This window comes from Aethalodelphis obliquidens, unplaced genomic scaffold (assembly GCF_003676395.1).
Source record: "Aethalodelphis obliquidens isolate GAN/ISIS:26980383/991018 unplaced genomic scaffold, ASM367639v1 scaffold48, whole genome shotgun sequence".
Taxonomy (NCBI): Eukaryota; Metazoa; Chordata; class Mammalia; order Artiodactyla; family Delphinidae; genus Aethalodelphis; species Aethalodelphis obliquidens.
The window spans coordinates 12,197,727-12,222,073 of record NW_020837992.1 but is presented as its reverse complement, the minus strand read 5'-3'; the positions used below and the strand labels follow the sequence as shown (position 1 = coordinate 12,222,073).

General features: G+C 36.1%; 2 protein-coding genes across 7 annotated transcripts in view; one reads left to right on the top strand and one right to left on the bottom strand.

Moving 5' to 3' along the window:
* Window positions 1-11,257, bottom strand: part of TPR (translocated promoter region, nuclear basket protein) — a 65,284-nt gene extending 54,027 nt beyond the window's left edge. The window contains exons 1-7 of one of the 3 annotated variants that reach the window (XM_027082997.1): window positions 11,089-11,257; window positions 10,415-10,723; window positions 8,790-8,894; window positions 6,821-6,894; window positions 4,827-4,923; window positions 3,613-3,716; window positions 3,109-3,273 (exon numbers count right to left, since the gene is read on the bottom strand). In XM_027082997.1, the coding sequence (XP_026938798.1) occupies window positions 3,109-3,273; window positions 3,613-3,716; window positions 4,827-4,923; window positions 6,821-6,894; window positions 8,790-8,894; window positions 10,415-10,723; window positions 11,089-11,158 (924 nt within the window). In that variant the 5' untranslated portion in view covers window positions 11,159-11,257. Of the gene's footprint in view, window positions 1-3,108; window positions 3,274-3,612; window positions 3,717-4,826; window positions 4,924-6,820; window positions 6,895-8,789; window positions 8,895-10,414; window positions 10,724-11,088 lie in introns of those variants that run through there. The other 2 variants (XM_027082995.1, XM_027082996.1) reach the window with 2 other exon arrangements.
* A 101-nt stretch (window positions 11,258-11,358) lies between these two features.
* The window catches only part of ODR4 (odr-4 GPCR localization factor homolog), a 38,627-nt gene continuing 25,638 nt past the window's right edge, over window positions 11,359-24,347 (top strand). For 2 of the 4 annotated variants that reach the window (XM_027082998.1, XM_027083000.1), the window contains exons 1-6: window positions 11,359-11,506; window positions 14,282-14,402; window positions 16,598-16,732; window positions 20,329-20,424; window positions 22,996-23,126; window positions 24,158-24,194. In XM_027082998.1, the coding sequence (XP_026938799.1) occupies window positions 14,304-14,402; window positions 16,598-16,732; window positions 20,329-20,424; window positions 22,996-23,126; window positions 24,158-24,194 (498 nt within the window). In that variant the 5' untranslated portion in view covers window positions 11,359-11,506; window positions 14,282-14,303. The remainder of the gene's footprint in view (window positions 11,507-14,281; window positions 14,403-16,597; window positions 16,733-20,328; window positions 20,425-22,995; window positions 23,127-24,157; window positions 24,195-24,347) is intronic. The other 2 variants (XM_027082999.1, XM_027083002.1) reach the window with 2 other exon arrangements.

The following is a 24,347-nucleotide window of genomic DNA, read 5'->3' as shown; positions in this document are numbered from 1 at the left end:
TCCAAAAAGCAGGCAGAGAGGGAACTTACCTCAATAAAACAAAGGCCATATATGAGAAACCCACAGCCAACATCATCCTCAATGGTGAAAAACTGAAACCATTTCCACTAAGATCAGGAACAAGCAAGGTTGCCCACTCTCACCACTATTATTCAACATAGTTTTGGAAGTTTTAGCCACAGCAATCAGAAGAAAAAGAAATAAAAGGAATCCAAATCGGAAGAGAAGAAGTAAAGGTGTCACTGTTTGCAGATGACATGATACTATACATAGAGAATCCTAAAGGTGCTAGCAGAAAACTACTAGAGCTAACCAATGAATTTGGTAAATTAGCAGAATACAAAATTAATGCAAAGAAATCTCTTGCATTCCTATGCTAATGATGAAAACTCTGCAAGAGAAATTAAGGAAACATTCCCATTTACCATTGCGACAAAAACAATAAAATACCTAGGAATAAACATACCTAAGGAGACAAAAGACCTGTATGCAGCAAACTATAAGACACCGAAGAAAGAAATTAAAGATGATACAAACAGATGGAGAGATATATCATGTTCTTGGACTGGAAGAATCAACACTGTGAAAATAACAATACCACCCAAAGCTATCTACAGATTCAATGCAATCCCTATCAAACTACCAGTGGCATTTTTCACAGAACTAGAACAAAAAAATTCACAATTTGTATGGAAACACAAAAGACCCTGATAGCCAAAGCAATCGTGTGAAAGAACAACGGAGCTAGAGGAATCAGGCTCTGTGACTTCAGACTATAATACAAAGCTACAGTAATCAAGACAGTATGGTAGTGGCACAAAAAGAGAAATACAGATCAATGGAACAGGATAGAAAGCCCAGAGATAAACCCACGCACGTATGGTCACCTTATCTTTGATAAAGGAGGCAAGAATATAATGGAGAAAAGACAGCCCCTTCAATAAGTGGTGCTGGGAAAACTAGACAGCTACATGTAAAGGAATGAAATTAGAACACTCCCTAACACCATACACAAAAATAAACTCAAAATGGATTGGAGACCTAAATGTAAGGCCAGACACTATCAAACTCTTAGAGGAAACCATAGGCAGAACGCTCTATGACATAAATCACAGCAAGATCCCTTTTGACCCACCTCTTAGAGAAATGGAAATAAAAACAAAAATAAACAAATGGGACCTAATGAAACTTCAAAGCTTTTGCACAGCAAAGGAAACCATAAAAAATATGAAAAGATAACCCTCAAAATGGGAGAAAATATCTGCACACGAAGAAATGGACAAATGATTAATCTCCAAAATACACAAGCAGCTCATGCAGCTCAATATTAATAAAACAAACAACCCAATCCAAAAATGGGCAGAAGACCTAAATAGACATTTCTCCAAAGAAGATATCCAGATTGCCAACACACACATGAAAGGATGCTCAACATCACTAATCGTTAGAGAAATGCATATCAAAACTACAATGAGATATCATCTCACACCAGTCAGAATGGCCACCATCAAAAAATCTACAAACAATAAATGCTGGAGAGGGTGTGGAGAAAAGGGAATCCTGTTGCACTGTTGGTGGGAATGTAAACTGATACAGCCACTATGGAGAACAGTATGGAGGTTTCTGAAAAAACTAAAAATAGAACTAACATATGACCCTGAAATCCCACTACTGGGCATATACCCTGAGAAAACCATAATTCAAAAAGAATCATGTACTACAATGTTCATTGCAGCTCTATTTACAGTAGCCAGGACATGGAAGCAACCTAAGTGTCCATCGACAGATGAATGGATAAAGAAGATGTGGCACATACATACAATGGAATATTACTCAGCCATATAAAGAAATGAAACTGAGTTATTTCTAGTAAGGTGGATGGACCTAGAGTCAGTCATACAGAGTGAAGCAAGTGAGAAAGAAAAAAACAAATACCGTATGCTAAAACATATATATGGAATCTAAAAAAAAAAAGAAAATATGGTTCTGAAGAACCTAAGCGCAGGACAGGAATAAAGACGCAGATGTAGAAAATGGACTTGAGGACACGGGGAGGGGGAGGGTAAGCTGGGAGAAAGTGAGAGAGTGGCATGGATATATATACACTACCAAATGTAAAATAGATAGCTAGTGGGAAGCAGGCGCGTAACACAGGGAGATCAGCTTGGTGTTTTGTGACCACCTAGACGGGTGGGATAGGGAGGGTGGGAGGGAGACGCAAGAGGGAGGAGATATGGGGATATGTGTATACGTATAGCTGATACACTCTGTTATACAGCAGAAACTAACACACAATTATAAAGCAATTATACTCCAATAAAGATGTTAAAAATAAATAAAGTTTAGCTGCCAAGTAAAAGCAAAATAATCCCCCACACCCAAAAAAGCATTTTACATAAAATATGAATGTTTAAGAAAATGAAAAATAGCTCACAGAACAACATGTTTAGTTTTAGCTCAGAGAAACTCACCACCACTTCTTAAACATGTGTCTTAGGAAGGACACACCATAAGACAGTAGATAGTATGAAAATTCATCCAAGGATATGTAAGTTCTTTATTTAAATGCAAGTCAGAAAGAGAAAACAAATATTGTATATTAACGCATACACGTAGAATCTAGAAAAATAGTACCGATGAACCTATATCCAGGGCAGGAATGTAGAGAATGGATATGTGGACACAGTGGGGGAAGCAGAGGGTGGATGAACTGGGAGATTAGGTTTGACATAAATACACTACCATGTGTAAAAAAGAGAGCTAGTGGCAACCTGCTGTATAGCTCAGGGAACTCAGCTCAGTGCTCTGTGATAATCTAGATGGGTGGGATGGGGGATGGGAGGGAGGTCCAGAGGAAATATGTATACATATAGCTGATTCACTTCATTGTACAGTAGAAACTATCACAGCATTGTAAATCAATTATAATCTGATAAAAAAAAATGTAACTAGTTAATTTCCTAGGCCAAATGTTTATGAGTTATGTCCTTCACATTGACCCCTAATCTTACAATATATTTAATTTGGTACTCCACTGAATAAATTTGTATAAGCTGGCACACAAATGTAAACTGTAACTAACATAAAGATACAATTTTACTAAATTACCTCCTCTTTTTTGTTTTCAAGATTACATTTAAGCTCAAGAATTTCATTTCCTTTATCTCTTCCGAGAGCCAGAAGTTCATCAGTTTTGGTCTTCAACTCTGTATTCAGCCAAGTATTCTGATTATGTAACAACTCCTTTTCTTGCTCCAAGCGTTTTTCTCGATACTAAGGAAATCCAAGAAAAAAAGGTTTACAGTTAAATATAGTATACAGTTATTCAAAAGATTTTGTGTATAGCTAAGGTACACAAGCAGAACTTTTACAACAGAAATAAGTATTTGCATGGACTCTTAACAGAAAAGAGAATCAGGTAAGAACAATATGAAACAAACATCATATAAGCAAAACAGTTCAATTAAAATTGTCTTAAAACTTAATTCCTTGATATTAAAAAAATATAGCTTTTAATTCATTTATAGATAACTTGCTTATATTTAAAATTTAATTTAGGTGAGTTTTAATCAAAAGTTGTATTCTATGCATTAGAAATTGTTTGTTTCTCACCTTAACAGAAACATCAGAAGCTTGAAGTTCATCGAATTTTAACTGAAGCTCACCCTTTGTTGCATTGCTTTCTTTAAGTTTTTCACTTAGACGTTTAACATCCTCTAGAAAGGTCAGAAGAGAATGTGAAAATGACTAATGAATGGTCAGAGGAACCAAACATCAAAAATGCATCTCTAGGAATACAAACACTTATATAAGTAGTTCTCAACTCTTCTATTTTAACTTGTTTCTGCCATACTTAATCACAAATTTAATTTTAACAAATAGATGATGAAGTCAAATTCATGCATCCAACCAAGCATGTAAATTATACTGGTTATCTTATTTTAAATGCAGTATCTAAAGCTAAATATACAATATTAACATTAATTCCCTCATATTAACCAAAAGTCTATTAAAATTTCACAAATTAGCCATTTCTTAAGTTAAAAAGCAATGATACATATTAAAACCTTACATTCAAAACAGCAGGAATATACATACTTAATTATTTTTGTATTCTTTACATGAAGGTTTTTATGAAAAAATTTAATTTTACTTACCCACTAGCTGATCAAAATCATCAACAAATACTTTGAATTAATTTTTCTGAGAATAGTTACTAATTGACTATTATTGTACAGTAACATAAGTATTTGAAAATTCTTCCTTCAGTAGAAATAAAAATTCTGAAAAATCTTATAAAAAGGAACCAAAGGGAACTGGATACCACTAAACTGCTTAAGAGTCACATTCACTTGAATACATCAACTGTATTACATATTATATTCTATGTCTAAATATCTTATATTCTTGCTTCCTAATTCTTTCAGCCTGTGCTTTTAAATACGGGCTCTCCTTTTAGGTTCTTATATTGAATGCTTGTGGACAGCTTATACCAGCAAGTGCGTCTGTATCAAAAGGAGTTCAGCCTCTACAACTGAACATCTGAACAGTTTCCAATTTGATACTATAAATAATACTGTAGTTCATAAACCTTGGTCCAAATTCCTTCAGATGTTTTTCATTTGTGTACTTGTCTATAGACACCTCTTTAAGGGCTCAGAATGATCTAGAGATAAATGAGTAGGAGAAACAACAGGATATTACTCTGAACTCTATTCTGAGCTATGACAAACACCAGCTAATAGAAATGGACTGGGGATTAAATCTTAGCACTGTTAGAAGAGAAAGAAAAGAGTGAAGTTAGAGACTAAGGTCCTTTTTCATACCTGTTAAATATTCAAGTTCTTGAGATAGTCTCTCATTGGTTCTAATTAAGTCTCTTTTCTCAGCTTCTAATTCTTCCTTTGTCCTTGTAAACTGGCTCTGTCATATAAAGGAGTTAGCATAAAACATTTAAATAAGAAAATCAAGTTGATCAAATATATAGAAATGAACATGGAATTGGCACCTTAGTTAACATTAGCAGTGGTTTAAAAATGGTTGGTTTTCTTACTTATGGCTTATACATAAAAATGTTTAAAAACTACCCATAATCTCAACACTTCTGTTCATATTTTGGGTTTTTAAAAATTATTCTTCCTAGACTCACAAAAAAATTTCCCATGTCACTTTTTAATCACTTGAAAGTGTCATATAATTATATAATTACTTCAACAAGCCTTTATAAGAAACTTAATTTACTTCTAATTTTTGCTGTTATAAAATAAAACTTTAATGAATATCACTGCACCTTGGCTCAAATTATTTCTCAAGAAAGATCCCCAGAAACAGAATTATTTAAAACTCTTAATATATTTTGTCAAATTGCTTTGCAGCAAGACAACGGCAATTTATAGGCTTTTCTTGAAGTCATAATTGCCAATCTGAAGGCACTTATGCCAGAAGTGAAGATTATGCTTTTAAAAAAAAAAAAAAAGGAGAAACAAAAAAATCAGTGTTAACATGGGGAGGTGAAAAATAATTACATTGTTGCATTATCTGCATTTTTCTGATTACAAGTGAAGTAGAATAATATTTCATATTGCTATTGGCTATTTGTACAGCTTCCTGTCTGGTTTTAAAAACCTTTGCCCATTTCCCCCTTTGAATAATTTTTCTTATAATTTGAAAGTAGTCATGTATTAAGGATATATATAGTCATATTTTTATTGAGAAAATACTTTCTATGATTTATTTGCTTTTTAATTCTTTTTTTTTTTTTAACATCTTTATTGGGGTATAATTGCTTTACAATGGTGTGTTAGTTTCTGCTCTACAACAAAGTGAATCAGTTATACATATACATATGTTCCCATATCTTTTCCCTCCCGCGTCTCCCTCCCTCCCACCCTCCCTATCCCACCCCTCCAGGCTGTCACAAAGCACCGAGCCAATATCCCTGTGCCATGCGGCTGCTTCCCACTAGCTATCTACCTTACTACGTTTGTTAGTGTGTATATGTCCATGACTCTCTCTCGCCCTGTCACAGCTCACCCTTCCCCCTCCCCATAACCTCAAGTCCGTTCTCTAGGAGATCTGCGTCTTTATTTGATTCTTTTTATGTAGAAAATTTAAAATTTCTATTGGATCAAGTCTATCACTCTTTCCCACTATAAGTGTCTTCCATATATCAAATATCTTTTAACCTCAAATCAAATGCAAACTTTTAAAAAGCAATGGCAAGAGTCTAAAGGTCTATCTGATCAAAGAATCATTGGGTATGACCACTTTATTAAACAAACTGGCCCGCAATCCTTGTAATCATATTCAATCTGTTATTCTTAATCACTACTCTAAGGAAATGATTACCAATGTGGATTCACACATATCCCCAACTGTATCACAATACTTGAAATAATGCCTAGGCAATAGTAAGCATTAAATACATAATTTCTAAAAGAATGGAAGGAAGATAGGTAGGTAAGTGGGTGGATAGACAGCCAGATGGATCTATGAATATCTACCTACTTACAGATTTATGGCACTTATAATGCAAAAAAATTTTTTTTAAATCATGACTTAAGAGCTACACAGCTAAAAGCAAGTGTTTTTTTATATCAAGAACTTACATATTCTAACAAGTAAAAGGAATATACAATCAATCATTAAAACATAAAATCCTATTAAGGAATTTATGTATATACATTTTTGTTAGTAGCTTCTCCTAACTGAACATATTTCATCTTCCCACTGACTAAATAACCAATAAGCACAATCAGAATAGAAAACTTCCTCAAGTATCAGGTTTACAATTAGCTTTATTCACAGGAATAACTTTTACCTGAATGGCAGTATTGCGATCCTGAGCCACTTCAAGTTCTTTGTTTTTCTCAGTTAGCACCTTCAGTTGACTGTCTGGATAAAAGGAATTTTATGAACACACGTACATAAGCTTAAAATTTGCGATGACAGTTTGTATTCAATGGCCACCCATACACGTTTTGAAATTAAGAAACTAAGTTTCAGAAAGGTAGAGCTGCACAACACTGCATTCCAAATTCGTAAGTACAACCCAAATTTACTGTATTTCTAGTACAAAGTTTTAAATATGCTATCCTGTCTTCCAAATCATATTTGTGATCATTTTAGCCAACATTTTTAGGAAAAAGTATTTGCAATTACCAATTTCCTTATTTTTCAATGACATCTTCTAAATCAATCATAAAAAAGTGAATTAATTGTATTTGCAAATTCAAAAATTAAGTGAAAAAAGGCAAAATCAAGAGAATAAATAACATTTAAACTACATGAAATGTATACAGAGTAAATCACAATAATGGATAACTAATTCAGCTGGTTTACCACGCTAAAAAGAGCTATGCTTGATACTGAATTTTCAGTCCCACAATCTCTACTCATAATGAGCTATCTCCCCTAAAGTTTCTCTTCTAAACATATTCCAATAATTAGGAAGAGTATACTTTCTGAAACTTTCTTCCACTGAAACACGTCTATGTTATGTGCTGGTAATTTAATGAACAAATACATTATTATTACTTCCAAGTTAAACAATTCGTTTATTAAAAGAAAAACAAAAAACCTGCTAAATTTGTCCACGTTTTCTGTCATTTTAATGTTATTTACTGCTTCCAAACTAAAAAAATATAAAAATATAAACTGTACACCCCAGGAAGGCATGTCTATCTAGGTTTATCCCCATCTTCTCCTCCCTCTCCCTTTTCCGGATCTCATAAAAGAAGCTGAGATCACAGTCATTTTCTTGAAATTTTTTAGCACTATTGCTCTACAAACCTTTTTTTTTATGCCAAGACAAAACTGTGTACAGGTGATAAATCAGATGTAGCTACTCAAGTATTCATACCCTCATTACACATATATACATACCATCATATGTATACATCACATGTTTTAAAAATGAGATGTGCCAAAATTAGTTGAAAAGGGTTTTGACTCAAACATACAGCTGATGGGCATGGACTTGGTTAAGAAAGAAGACTAATGTTTCAGCCATTCTCTTAATTATTAGCTTCTTGCATTCCCAATGAAATTAAAATCCAGCTATACCTAATAACAAATATTATGCCCCTACTCTATAAAGATCTTCCTGACATTCGCTTTTTTCTCTGTAAACAAGGCACAAAAAACACATCATCCTCCCAAGAAATGTCAGGACCTTTAAGATCTTGTGTACTTTCTAGGACTTAATGATGTAAGAAAATTAATTAAGAAGAAAAACAGCTGTTCATCTTTCAATGGAATTAGGCCTTAAAGAGGAAATTACATCCTGAGGTTCATAAGTAGTTATAAATATCATAACAAGAGTTAAAACATAAATATAATAATGGAACTAATAGGCTTTAATTTTTCAACAACATAAAAATAATTAAGTCACTCTCTTTTTCAGTTGGATAATGCTTCAGCCTTTTCAAAATGCTTTCATATATACCTCATTTGACCTGTACAGCTGTTTAAGTAGATAGACAAGTGGCTCTAGCCATTTTATAAACAATAATCAAACACTGTTATGATTTACATATGACATAAGAGTTTTTAATAGCAGTCAGAATTAGAACCCATGCCTCCTGACCATTAAGCCCTGGACTCTTTCAAAGTCTTTACCACTGAATGAAAAAAAATCACACTGAAAGAAAAAAACATGATATTACCAGAAATGAAAACAAGGACAATCAGTATTTTCATATACAGTAAATAAATGTTTCCAAAGCATACAAAGGAGGATCTGAAGACCTCAATACTCTAATATTAGAAAGATATAATTAAATACTTACTGAGCTTCTCCAGCTCAAGCCGCAAGCTTTGGCACTCTCGGGTTTCATTCACAAGTCTCTCCTGACTGTGGGACAGCCTCTTCTCTATCTCAAAGTACTGTTGTTCTACAGATGATCAGAGGAAAAAAAAAAAAAAAAAATCAAACATACATGTACACACTGTCGACACTGCTACTTATTTTTGATAACCTTGATTTTAAAATTTAAGACATAGTATTGGGACCCACACTCCAAATAAGAGAGAATTTGAGTAAAGATAAATAGATCGAGTACAGAAAAGGACTTTAATCCAACATTTCCAACTGACATATGTAAAATGACAAAAGAAAATAAGGCCTGAGAGGGTTTTAACAAATTATTTTTCTGCCTATTCCACAAGATTATGAAATTCTTCAAGGCAGGCAACATGTCTCACTTATCATAGTATTTTCCCCACACATCAGTAGACTTCTTGGCATACAGCAGACCAAAAAAATATATTTATTAAATGGAGAAAAAATTATTTAGGTTAAAAACTGCTTTGCTTTAAAAAGGTTTGTCTTAAAATAGCCAAAATAATGCCTGAACATATAAAATTACTAAATTTATGTAAAAATAAACATGTTAACTTTCCAAGGGAAGCGACTGATAGTGTACTGTTCAACACATTAGAAGCACATAGAATACGCTCAATATTTATTCTGTAAATTAACACATAGAATGCAGTGCACTATATTCAGTGTTGGGATTCAGAGAATTAATTTTCAACATCAATTCTCCTTGGTAATTTTATTTATTTTTTTAAAATGAAAACTTCTTCAGAACTTTCAATCCACTTAGCAAAAACCAGTTACCAATCCCGCACCGCCCGCCCACCCCCCCAAAAAAAACCAAGACACACAACCTGGTAAACCAGGACACACAACAGATGGTTTGTATTTTACTAATGGTAATTACTATGCTCTTAATATTTCTTCAATGATATTCAAGTCACCATTGTGAGGAACTTTCTTATTTGAGAGTCTACTACAGGTATTTATAAGGTCTTAATAGATTTTCTATCAAAGTCCAACTTTTAGAAAGAAGTCGTATATATTAAACATTTACTGCACGTGCACTGTGTTTCCAGCGCTGCCTGATGCATCCACTCGTTCTTGTGAACACAAAACGGACCAGAGCGAGACAGACTCAGAACAAGTGCAGGAAGTTATCGTTAAAGACATAGGCCTTTGAAGGCAGATGACTAGAAAACAGAGCATAAATTACTATCATTTAACGTGCAACATACAGACAGGGTACTCTAGGCTTAGAAGAATTAGGAGTCGCAGACCCCTAGTCCGGTGTAAACAGACCCAAATCTTCACAATTTCTGTTTGCCAGACGTTAGGCGTCCCTAAATGAGACCACCCGAATTACAAAGAAAACAGGAACTCAATGTGGATTCACATTTTAAAAACAAACAAACAGGCTCCTTCGTATCAAACTGTGAGGGAAGCAGTTACGAGAAGGCCTATGGTGCCCACGGAGCCAGAGAAGCGATGCTAGCTAGCAGTGAAGCCGTGGATGGTGCGAGCTTGCAAGGGGAGGAGACCAGCCATCGCTGGGGTCGCGCCCAGAAACAAGGGCGCGAAGAGCGTCGCACTTACCGCTCTCCACCTTAAATTTCTCGTGCCGCCCCTTGAGACCATCGATCTCGGACTGCTGGTCAGCAAGGAACTTCTCAAGTTTGTTCTGGACCGACTTGGGCAGCTTGTTCAGTTCCGTGCGCTCCAGGACTTGCTGCAACACCGCCGCCATGTCGATCGGGCCGGGGACCGTGGCGGCAGCGGCCGACGGAGCAGAAACGGAGAAGAAAGACGAAGACGAAGAGGACCCAGAAGCCTGGGCTGCCGCCTCCGCCACCTCGCTCGGTGTCTCGCGCGCGCCCGCCCGACGGAGACTCAAGCGGCGGGACCCTGGGAAATCGAGTCCCGCGTTAACTACTGCACCAGACGCGCCGCAGCGCCCGCGTCCGCAGTGCGCGCGCAATCACCGGAAGCTGTGCACCCTGGGAATCCGAGTTCAGAGGCAGTCTCTGACCCCTGTCGTGCACTCCGCTTTCCGGCCCCCTTTTCAACCCGCTTCTAGCCGCGTAGGCTTCAGGGAAACGTAGTTTTCCCCAATCCCTTCCGTGAGCCCAATTCCGCACCACCAAGTCCGCTTCCTTCTTTATCCCCGCCCCCCGGCTCTCCTTGCCTGCCGCGCGACCACTTATCCGCGAGGTGGCGCCACACAGTACCCGTTAACCTACGTTCCTCCCTGAAGAGGAGGGCGACCTTACTGTCACAGCTCCGGGATGCCATGGGTCGTCCTCTTTGGCGGCTTTTAGACACTGGGCCGCTAGAGGGCATCGGTCCCGGCAGGGCCGGACGGCAGACGCCGGGCTACCGCCACGCTCTTAATGGCGCCCGGAAGGGGGCGGGGTGGCGACCGCAGTCGGTTTGGCTGAGGCGCTGCGGTGAAAGGAGGGGGCCAGCGTGCGTCATCAATCTGAGCCACCTGACTCCAGAGACCCCGGGTGTGGAGTAGGAAGTGAGGTGCGGGAAGTTCGTCGCTTTCTGATGAATTCATTGACTGTGGAATTGGGACCGGTGTGGAATCTGGTCCCTGGAGGCTGGTACTTGCACTCTAAACACGTTTCTCAGGTGGTCTGACAGTTCGACAGATTTGTCTGCCACGCGTGCACAGTCTGAGTACAGGTGAGTCAGCCTGAGGGTGGAATCCGTGTGTGTGTGTGTGTGTGTGTGTGTGTGTGTGTGTCATGTGTGTGCACTCGGGCACAGAGAACTGCCTTTTCAAGGAGGACAGAAAGGGGTAGAGTATAGGAACTATATGGACGGTCACTCCTGTGCGACACACTCAAGTCCAGTTATGAGACTTATCTTACTTAGATTTTTTGGTTTTTTGGTGGCGGAGTTGGTAACAGTGATTTAATAGGAATTTAAAGAGCTCGGTTTATTTTCCAGGAAGAGGATTTTAAAAAGCCAAGAGGAGTTTGAGTGTAGCTTTTATTTGTATGTTTTAAGGTAACGTTACAGAAAATGTTGCCTTGTGTTTATATTGTTAAAATTGAAAAACTTTTGGAACAGAAGTTGTTGAACACGTTCGTTCTTAAAAACCACTTCTTACCCTGCCACCGTAACAGAACTACTTGTTTCCAAATTGTAGTTCTGTGACTTCTAAGCAGAATCCGTAGATTATTTCATGTTTGATTACTCTTCTAAAAGAATTTGTTAAATTCTTTATTGAAAATAAAGCATTACTAATGTCATCCTCCCTACAGTTCCCACAGTAGCAAACCTTTGAGAATAGCAGTAAGGAGCTTAAGGTTGTTTCTTTCCCCCAAAATATTTTATATAAGCACTTTAATTAAGGTTGCTGGTATGTGCAGTACTGTATTATGTCCTAGGCCCACAATATTATCATTATTGATCTACCATTTGGAAAATGCAGATGTTCTGTACTTGGACTTAGAGAATCCTAAAATTAGATTTTCCGACCTGCTATGATCCAAATTCTTTATTTTGTAGACAGGAAAACAGAGTCCAGGGAAGTTGAGTGGTCTCAAGTCAGCGTTTGGACAACTTGCAAAGCTTCTGCTGATACACAGCATTTCAGGAAAAATTGAACTGTATAAGAGAAGATCTACATTTTTATTAGCGTCCTTTATAAAGTATGGTTAGCTACATTTCAAAGTTTTGAAGGAGCACTAAAGAAAAAAAATATCCGACAGTCAACCAGATTTCATAACCCAAAGATTTTCATCTTTCTGTTGCATTCAGTTTCTTACACGTTAACGTGACTAGTAGATGACACCTTGGAAAAAGTAAGATTAGAAAGTTACATATCATAACCTTGGAGTCACTGTTAACTGCTATTTCTTGTAAGAATTAAGAATTATTTAGGGCAGAAGGAAAAAGAGTAGAATAGCATGATGAAGTAGAAGAAAGTTTAATACACAGAAATGCATACCTTAAGGTGGTAAAAGTGGAAAGCCCTTAACTTTATAGAGGCATTAATGATTTAGACAGGCAGTCCTAGACTTCGCCAAAAAAAAAAAAGTGCAAACCTGAGAGCTAAGAAGACATTTAATGCATTTTGAGACAAAACCGAACAGGAATTTTGAAAAAAGACCATCTAATAGGCCATTTCAAACTGGAAGCGATTCTCTGGGCTTTAGTTTTAGAGTAATGCAAGTCATTGTGACTGGCAGTTTATTTTACTGATGTCAGATAAGCCACCCCAGCACATCTATAGTTGCCTGGATTTTGTTGTCCTGAATAAGATTGTGATTTTTTGCAGGACCTAAGTGACTATTACCGCTATTCAGAATGCTGCAACTGTGTTTCTTCAGTCTCTCTGTGGCTATTTTATAGCTTTTTGGAATCATGTCTTTACATTTGTTTCTCCCACACTGAATGTGAACTCCTTGAGATCATCATTTATTATTTCCTACCTCTTTTATTCAGCATCTTTGATTTTAAGCTACAGAAACTCAAATCAAAGGAGTATGAGCCAGTCAGAGGAATATGCTGATTTTCATCCCCAAACTCGCGAGAGGGTAGAACAGGAGTCCCCCTTAGTGAAAGTTTAATTGAGAGACTGGGTATGACTCCTTAGTATGAGCACAGTATTTAAGAATACTATTTAAGAAATGGGTTTTAGAGCCAGACTGCCTGAAGTGAAATCCTACCTTTGCCACTTACCAGCTTTATCGCTTGGGCAAGTTATGTTACCTTTTTTCGTTTCAGTTTCTAAATCTATAAAACAAGCGTGTATATATGTCCCCTACCTCATGGGGGTTTTTCTGAATATTAAATGTTACCATATGTTAAGTACTTAGAACAATGCCTTACACAAAATGGAAGCTCTACAAATGTTTGTTATTATTGTATTGCTGTTTGTCTACTTCCATCATTCCAGTTGTACTCTGAGTTACTCAAGGGCAGAGGCCAAGTATTATTCATCTTCGTGCCATCCCACTTGGCACAATTTCTTGCACATAGTAGTTCTTTATAGTGTGCTTACTGAATACATGAATTTGATTCCCTTTACCTCCCATTGAGCAACTCAGAAATTATCATCTTTTCTGTTTTAGAAATGAACACAGTGAGGCTCAGCAGTAAATTACCAAAGATGATACAACTAAGGAGTAATAGATCTAAATAAGAAATCAGGTGTGTTGGCTACTAGTAGTTTAGTGTTCTCTTCATTATCTGAGTTATGGGAGTAGGTTTTATCGCTCATGTCAACTCTGGTTGATTGGTAGTCATTTCCTGCAACACTCTGTTGAGAATTCTGAAGCTACATTCAAACTTTGCAAGAAAGAATATCCTATTGAATAAGCAATCACTGTAAGGTATGGAGTAGTATCAGGGTAGTACAACTTCTCTCTTTATACTACCCCCATGAGGAAAACATTGCAAATTATATTTTTTGCCTAAAAATGCTCTATATTTTTTCTTGTAATTTAGGAGGTTGAATTAGTTCTTAATAATGGGAAGAACCTACATTGTAGAAGAGACTGTCGGCCAGTATCTTTCAAACATCAGTCTCCAAGGAAAAGCTTTTGTCTCTGGTCTTTTAATAGGACAGGTATGTATCTTTTCCTATGTATTTACTGATAAAGCAAATTTGTTTATTTAAAGTTAAAATATGCTATTTAACAATAAATTCAAGTTAGGGGATGGAGGGATGGAATGAAGAAGAATAATGTAGCCCAGGTTTGCCCAAGTCAGCACACATTCCCTTTTGACAATGTAAAAGTAACTTATAAGGTAGACACTGCAAAATTAGAATTTTACTGACCAGATTATTCACGTTTTATTGTCTTTCCAAAGTGATTTTTGCACCCCTTTAATTCCAGGTTGTCCCATTCTTTACAAAGGTAGCTTTTTACCATTTTATTTCTAGTTTGTCTTATTTCAGACTTGTAGCAAATATAGGTCGTATATTTTATTGTATATTACCGTACCCATTTATTGAATTTTTTTTTAATATTGATTCAGTGGAGATTGAGGGAAAGGGACTGAGAGAAATTTGGACATTACACAAATTTTATTTCCCTCTTAGAGTTAAGGCTCAAAAATCAAACCAAATGGAACAGATATTTGGACAGTTACTTTAAAAAGCATAAGCACCCACTGATTTATTATAATTGAAGGAAGAATGTGTTAATCAGCAGGGAGGACTTGTCAGCAGTACACAGAAATGAAAAAAGGAGAGTCACACAAACAAACTGGCTACATACATCTAAACACTAGGGGAGAGTGTACTCTGGTCCAAAGATTAATTTTGAGGCCTAATAGCAAATAAAACCCTATTGGGGGCAGATTTCTTTCTGGATATTTTAACATGATGCCTTAGAACCTTCAAATTGGATAATTAACTTGTTCTGATTCTATCCACATTCCCAAGCTACTTTCTCTTATAATTTGATGCCCTGTGTTGCCTACTTATAAAGAATGCACCATGCAGAGGACTTACATGTTCACATCCCTTCATGGTATTCTAGTTTTAGCATCATTCTGAATGATCTTAGGTAATGTTAGTGTAGCCCTAAGAGACAGGTACATTCTCAGAGTTTTCACAAATCCGATTTCTTAACTTGTAAGACAGAGGGCAGACCCTGCACTGTTCACCCAGGTAATACCACCCTCTGAGGCTTCTCATTAGACAGGCAGACGACCTCTCCTGGCAACGATCTGAACTTCTTTTAGATTCAGGTTACTTAACATCTAGTATGGGGTTCTTTTTGCTAGGAACAGAAGTGATCAGTAAAGGTGAAAGGTCAGGGAGAAATACCCTCTTCCAAACTTGCCTTACAGCACATAGGCTGTTTCTAGAGCTCAGCAAAACTACCATCTTACGTATAAGTCTCCCACAATTTAGGGAGAATTCCAATCTCTCTTCATGCTGCCTTTTCATTCCTTTCAGTATTCTACATGCTTCTTCTTTCTCTTTATTCCAGGATTCATCACTTTTCTTGCCTTCCCCTCAAGCTTTCAGGCTTGCCTCTCTCCTACTCCTAGGGTCAGTTTCTTTTTCTTTTCAAAATCATAGATTTTATGAAAAGAAAGAGCTTTCTTAATCAGCACCTACCTTTTCCTTTTGTGCACTTCAATGTAACTTTCTGGAAATAACTTTTATTGAAATAATTTCTCTTCCTTTATTTTCCGTTCCAGGATGACACTAGTGATTAGAATTTCAGGTCATGTGTGAGGATAACATCATGCTAACTTGTATTTTTACTCTTTCTTTATAGGAAATTTTCACTGTAATGAGACTGAGCTATTAAATTTTCCCTAAATTTATCTTTAGGTTTCCCACTTCTGGTTAGCATTTAATTGCTATTAAAACTGAGGAACATAAATCTAATATCACTTCACCTTTGTTTTTCTGTGGACACACATGAACAAGTTCCCCACTATCATTGTTTTTATGAAAGTAAGATGCACAAGGTCATTTGTTGCTTTATTTTATTGGGTTTTTATATTTGTTGAACTGTCTAATCTGTTCCAGTAAGCCATTTTTAAGGACCACTGCATGATTCACATTCAGGTTGCCCAAACAAATAAGGAGCTGGTATTAAATATATTAAAAGATAAATAACATGTGAGGAAAATGTTGTAAAGCTATCCATGAAAATCGTTTTCTCTGTAGATTCTGGTATAATACAGGTATTAACAATTTAAGCTGCTATAAATATTGCTCAGTTTTTGCACGTCATAAGGGCTTTGGATTCCTCAGTCAGTTATCACCCTAATAAGCTTTTCTAATTTGTTTTTAAGTGTTCTTCACAAAAGGATTACGTGATTCTTGCCACTAGAACGCCACCCAAAGAGGAACAAGATGAGAGCTCCAAACATTCCAAAGCTAAGTTGGATAACTTGGATGAAGAATGGGCCACAGAACATGCCAACCAGGTCATCACGTTTGTTTCTTTATATAGTTAAGTTTGTGGTTATTGACTAACAAAATAAAAGTACCTTATCCTCAGGTTACTAGACTAGGATTTCAGAGTACTCATTCTTAAGTTTTCAAAACTTGGGTAGTATGTCAAAAATAGAAGTATTTTCTGCTCTGTTTCCTCCATGATTATATTTTTTATTTATTGATTACTTGCATCTAGTTTTTAAAAAAGTATTTTCTTACTTGAAGTTAAGTAATCCACCCAAGATTAGTGTAATAGGTAGTGAAACTGGGATTTGAACCCAGGTGGTGTGACTTGAAAGCCTTTGATCTTGTACACTATGCTTTTCTATTGTTAACTTTTATCTGTTGTGTTTTTTAACCTATATCCTGTTATTGGTCATTTACCTTATTTCCAGTTTTTCCTTATTTTAAAATAATACTAGTTATTGGTAACATTGTTGCTGGTCAGAATTATTTTAAAGACTTAAACCAGGTACTGAGGAAATAAAATGATGGTTAAATTTTTCTTTAATGTCCTTAGAATTTATATTTTAAGCAAAGTGAAAGACATTATTACCAAAACAAATTGTAAGAGAAGTGAATAAAAATAGGACAGTACTATAGGAATATAGAGTGGGGAATGATTAAATATCTGTCAAAGGTTGGATTCAAACAGCTTCACAGAAGGCTCTGAACTTGAAAGATGAATAGGACTTTGCTAGTAGAAGTCAGGGAGCACATTGAATGCAAAAAGGACAGTGGATAAATGACCCAACGGCATGAAATTTAAAGGTATGTTAGAATAGCACGAAATTGGGTGTAATTGAAGCATGGTGTATATAAAAGAATGCTTTTAGACATAAGGCTGTATGGGGCCAGTTTATGGATGGTTTTGAAGTGTCATTCTAGGAAGGAAGGAGTTCTTTTGGAGCCAGTAGCTCTATGGTAGACTTTCAGAGCTCCCTATATTGAGAAGGATTGAGAAATAATCCTGCCAATAATTGAGAAAGTAATTGCAGTGCCCTGGTACAGTGTAAATGGAGAGTAGAGGGATTGGAGAGAGAGAGAGCAGAAAATATAGTTACAGTAATAGTTCAAAAAAAGGTGACATGAGCTAGTGACTAGACTGCAAGCTTCCTGAGGATGGGGTCACGTCTTTTTTGTTCATGGCCGTATCCTTAGTGCCAGGCATAGTGTTCCCATGGTTTATGTGAGAACTCCAAAATGTTGGATAAGTGAATGGATAAATAAGCAAACTAAAGCAGTGGGCTAAAACTTCATTGCCAAAACATTTCAGAGAAAGAGCTAGTATTAAGATGATTCAGTGACCAAGTAGATTGGCAGTAAAAAGAGATTGTGAGAGAGTTGCTAAAGATTATTGAGATTTTTTTTTTTAGCCTGGGTCTAGGAAGATGGCGTTGCCATTACATGAAGAGGAAACAGATTTGGGGTGAGTCAGAGAGAATGATGAGTAAATTCACTTAAAAGTAGTTATTGAATGGATTTTATCATCCAATAAAGTATGTTAAAGTAAGGTAAAAATAAAATTATTTCCTTCTCCAATTATCTTTAAATCTTCAAACACACACACATGTTTATCTGCATTTGTGATGGGGGGGTAGTATGTAGTTATATTTTTGAAAAATGCAATAAATATTTAATACCATCTTCTAATGAAATATTAAATATTTTAAACTTATATTTCCAATGGTTTGTAAATAACTTTCTACTCTAATTTTGCTTTTGGCCTTCTGTAAAATTACATACCTGTATCTATATCTATGTCTAGTCTATATACATCTATACACACAAACATAAAATTTATGTAGTAAAACAGATAAACTTTTTACCTCTAGCAAGAAATGGTTAATTTTATTTGTTGATGATTTTCAAAAGATGTGCAAGTTCCCCATGCTAAGTATGAAAACTTTATTCCTTATTTATGTATGTCAAGCTTGTGTCACTGTAGTAAACAGAATTTATGAAATCAGAGGGAACCACCAGCAGACATAATGCAAATATATTAGGGGTTAGACTATGGTATCTAATTTTCTGAAGACTTAACTTTGTGATCAGTTTGCTCATACATTAAATACATAAAAGGTAACCAGAGCGCTAAGAGTATAGATGGTAGAAAGGAATACATGTGGCACTAAGAACTAGCCACAATGATGTGGAAGGAAAATCACAGATATTATGCAGGACAAACTGGTAGGATGTGTCAAAATCCTTAAACATATGTATGACCCTTTAACCTAGTTATCCACCTCAGGAGATTTATTATAAGCAAATAATCCTGTGAACACAGAAACTTGCTAGGATTTTTAACCAATATTATTTTAAGGTACAGAAAAATTGGAAATAATATAAATGCCCAATATCAATAAGAAGGTTTTAAAAATTGAGGTAAAGCTAAACAACAGGAAACAATGGAGTTTCAAGTTGGACCCCCTCTGCTCAAATCACAGACTCTGCTGAATATTATAGGGATACAAAGGTAGTTGAGAATTAACTTCTTCCATTAAGGAGCTCCCAGATCAACTAGTAAGGTTCAGACATAACCATAGTACAGGTTCATGTGATAAACTCCATGGGAAAACTACACTGAGGTCCTGCAGGAATTTGGAGATCAAAGGATCAGGGAAGGCAGCTTCCTCAAGCTGACTTCGAGGTATTCAGTAGAGTTCAGACATGTAGACGTGTAAGAGAAAGTCTTTTCAGGCTGAGTGAGCAGCCTGAGTAAAGGTATAGAGTTAGAAAGCGTAACCATATATGTGGAGAACAGTGAGAAGTTTGTGATTGATGCTTGAATGTTTCATGGGAAGTAGTATCAAATGAGGCTCTGAATATCAGATCAGCCAGATTTTAGAGAGTCTGCAATACCAGTCTAAGATAAAAATTTGTATTTTATTTAGCTGATAGTGGAAGCCCTTGAAAAATTTAGGAGGTATTTTAGTTTTCAATCTTAGGAGAAAGGAGTTTATTTATTGATGTAGCTAAAGAGTGTCATTATTAAATGGTTTTATTTATAAAGTAGTTTTAAGGTAAAAAATTAAGGACACTCTAGGAAGATTGTGTGCATAATAACACCCCATTCATCTTGGTTTTCATCCATCTTGGCTGTGTTGGGTCTTTGTTGCTGCGTGCGGGCTTTCTCTAGTTGCGGTGAGCGGGGGCTACACTTCGTTGTGGTGCGCAGGCTTCTCATTGCGGTGGCTTCTCTTGTTGTGGAGCACAGGCTCTAGGCGCGTGGGCTTCAGTAGTTGTGGCACGTGGGCTCAGTAGTTGTGGCTTGTAGGCTCTAGAGCGCAGGCTCAGTAGTAGTGGTGCACAGGCTTAGTAGCCCCATGGCATGTGGGATCTTCCCAGACCAGGGCTCGAACCCATGTCCCCTGAATTGGCAGGCAGATTCTTAACCACTGTGCCACTGGGGAAGTCCCCATTTCTCAATATTTTAACTATTTTTTTCAAAGCCCCTACCTCAATGCTTTACATATAGTTGGTACTAGGTAGGCATTTGCTGATTTAATATTTAACTTCTCAAACACAAAAGATTGCATATAATGTCAAATGCTTTTGTTAGCTAATACTATATTTCTGTTTACAGGTATCCAGAATGCTACCAGGGGGACTTTTAGTCCTTGGAGTATTTATTATTACAACTTTAGAAATGGGAAATGAATTTCAAAATACCCTACATAGAGTAAGTCTGAAATATCAAAAATTCTTAAAGTTATATCTTAATTGATTATACTTGTATACAGTGATCCTAGTCATATTTAGATTAATCCTCTATGCTGGGATTATGTTGAAACAGCTTTTTCCACCCAATTGCTTGGTATCTTGAGTGTAATACATGTCAGTATTTATATTTTCAACAAATGCTACATATTTTTAAAATAGTCGTTATTTTAAAGATAACTTTTTACTATTGTGAAACAAGTTATAATGGTTTAACAATTTTTCTTGTGCCGTAGCAGTATTCTGCTAGACCTTCCATTTAGTTCCAGGTGATTTCTGTAATGTGAAATTAATAGGTTTTGCAATTCTTCATCTCTTCAATTCTCTCAGGATCCTGAAAGTAAGACATAAAATAACAACAGTCAGATACTTATTCTTTATTTCTGGACCGAGTATCTATTATGAATCCCCTGCTTTTTGTTTAATTCCTATGTCAATCATTTGGGTAACATGGTTTACAAGTAAATGTGAGGGTCCACAAGCTGTTTCCCCTTAAGCCCAGACCTAAAGCAAACTCAGTGCAGCCAGTTTTCATCTCTTTTAGTACTCAAGATCCAAATAAGCCTTCAAAAGTTATTTTCCACCCCAAGAGAGAAGGAGACCTCATTATCTTGAGAAGTGCAAAACCCCACAGAATCCTTCCAAACCTTTTTCTAGTAAAAAGTGTACAGCTAAGAATCCAGGTGCTACAGATTCTTCCAGTTTTGTAACATTCTCTCCCATCAAATATCCCACCTTCAAACCTTTGATATTTGTACTTATGGGGGTAAAGGAAGAAAATGGTGATAATCCCTCCCCTGGCAAGTTATTCAACCTTCTGCCATTTTTACCGTTTTAAATAAATGTACCTCTTTTACAATCATTCATCCTATTTGGCATTTTGAAATGTAATCTATATCCATGTGTATTTAATAGCATTGGCTGTACATCCTCTTGTGGTTGGGTTGAATGTGGGCTCAGTGCTAGAGAGATATAGTAGATCCTCCTTCCTCTTGCTTTTTGTATCTCTTTTGTTTCTAAGAAGCATGTAAGATTTTAGAAATGCCCTATTTCAGAAATTGTAGCATTTTAATTATCTAACTTTATTTCCATGGACCTGCATTGAGGGACAATATATGAAGTAACCTTATAAAACTCGTCACTGTCTCCCATAAGGTCATTGCTAAGAACTTTGTTATATTACATAATATTGTCTTTGAAGAAATTTCTTTTGATATCATTATTAAGAAAGTTACGCCTCCATCTCCGGGCTATTGTAAATAGAGCTGCAATGAACATTTTGGTACATGACTCTTTTTGAATTATGGTTTTCTCAGGGTATATGCCCAGTAGTGGGATTGCTGGGTCTAAGTGTCCATCATAGGATGAATGGATAAAGAAGATGTGGCACATATATACAATGGAATATTACTCAGCCATAGAAAGAAACCAAATTGAGCTATTTGTAATGAGGTGGATGGACCTAGAGTCTGTCATACAGAGTGAAGTTAGTCAGAAAGAGAAAGACAAATACCATATGCTAACACATATATATTGGAATTTAAGAAAAAAAGCTGTCATGAAGAACCTATGGGTAAGACAGGAATAAAGACACAGACCTACTAGAGAATGGACTTGAGGATATGAGGAGGGGGAAGGGTAAGCTGGGACAAAGCGAGAGAGTGGCATGGACATATATACACTACCAAACGTAAAACCGATAGCTAGTGGGAAGCAGCTGCATAGCACAGGGAGATCAGCTCGGTGCTTTGTGACCACCTAGAGGGGTGGGATAGGGAGGGTGGGAGGGAGGGAGATGCAAGAGGGAAGAGATATGGGGACATATGTATATGTATAACTGATTCACTTTGTTATTAAGCAGAAACTAACACACCATTGTAAAGCAATTATACTCCAATAAAGATGTAAAAAAAAAAAAAGAAGGTTATGCCTCTTCTGATCAATTGTTTAGCTTATGGACTGTGCGAATTAGGGAACTGATTGGGTTTCTCTGTGCACATTATTTTTAGAAAGCTTAGAGCCAAATTTATGAACCCTCTCCCCATATCAAGTATGCATTTTTATAATTCTTACATGTGGCATAGATTTTTGTCACTATTTCTGATTTTTTTCACTTAGAATTTATGTTATTACTATATTTTATGTGCCCTTATGTATTATTACCTTACATCTTTTGTGACATTTAAATAAGAAATGCCAAATGGGTGACACGCTCCATTTTTATAGGTTAAAAATCACTTGTCACTTCTCATTCTAATTAAAGTCTTTATTCTGTACTTCACTTAAATGTTAGTTGCCCAAAATCATGTTCAGTTGATCATTAATGACAGTGAATTATATTTTTTTATTTAACACCTAATTTTTATATATCCCTAAAAATGGAATCTAAATGGTTAATAATCAGTTTCACTCTTTCTTTTGAGAAAAAGGAAATTTAATGATAGCATCATGGAATTTTAAAGCTAGATGAGTGCTTAAGGATATTATAATTGTCTTTTTCTGCACTCTCTTTCTTATTTTATTTTGCGTTCAGTTGATGTGTTTTCCTCTCTTTCAGCTAGTATTTGCTGTGGAAAAATCTATGAATAAAAAGAGACTGTGGAATTTCACAGACGAGGAAGTCTCAGAACGAGTGACACTTCACTTTTGCTCTTCTACAAAAAAGTATCTTTTATTTAGGTGTTTATGTTCTAAAGTATATGATACCAAAATAATGTTCCTGCAGGTTTTTTCCCCAAACACTTATTTAAGTCATCATTTAAAAAATAGGCTTAGTTTGTACGTTTTTCTGTAAATAACACATAATTCGGACTGCCAATAATAATGGTAATAATGGTTGTTAATCATGTATCAGGGTTGTAAAGAGTTTGAGAGAGGTGGCAAGGACTGGGTATTCTGAACCCTTTACCAGCTCTCCACCCCTGTACATTAAAATACACTAGGGCCCCTACAGAAAGGTACAGCTTAGGCAAAGTAATGCTTTTATTTTGTTTACCTCCAGTTCCTATAGATAAAATGTTCAATGCAAAGCACAGGTGCACTGAGCTGGCAATTTTTATATCTTTGGCCAAGATCAAGTGACACTAAAAGCCAATTATAGGGCCTTCTTAGCTTCTTTCCTCTACATATTACCAGGGCAAGTACCTCCCAAGCATGAGGCAGCCTCACCAAGGGAGTGAAGCAATGCAAGGGCCCAATAAATTAGGACCTGCAAAAAGACAAAATTCAAAAAGTGATCATCCCTGTAGAAGGCGGGCTGTTAACTCCTTTGGTATTTAACTAGAAAGTTTCATGTACAGACCCTTTGACCCAATAAACATTCCCAGGCTTGACTTCATTCAGAACAGCACTCCTATTTGTTAAAAAGGGTCTGTATTTGAGGACAGTTTTGTAAGAGCTATCATTCTATTCATTGTGATTAGCAGGATTTATAAGCAGTAGGAAATAGTTTAAAGTACCACAAGTATTATAGTCAGAGGAATTTGTATATATGTAAGTATATGTATTTACACAAACATATACATACATATATATGTGTATACATATCTTTAAGTGTCATGCCATGAAGTGGTATGATTTTGTAAAAACTCTTGGATGCATATACTTTATTTTTATTTTTTGATGGTTTATTTTCTTTTGATCATCAAGAATTGCTTTCTTATTTTTTTGGTTATTTCTATCCTTAATTAATAAAGAACATTTTGTCGAACTTATGATATCCATAATCCAAAGGTAAGAAAAACTGCTCTTTAAAGATTTTTCTGTGTTGCAAACTATTTTTAAATAAAATTCAATTTTTAGTTTTAATAATTTTCAGTGCTATCTCTTCCTATTAATGTCCACAACCACCTGTAGTTTTTTTTTTGAAATATGATTAATTTCACT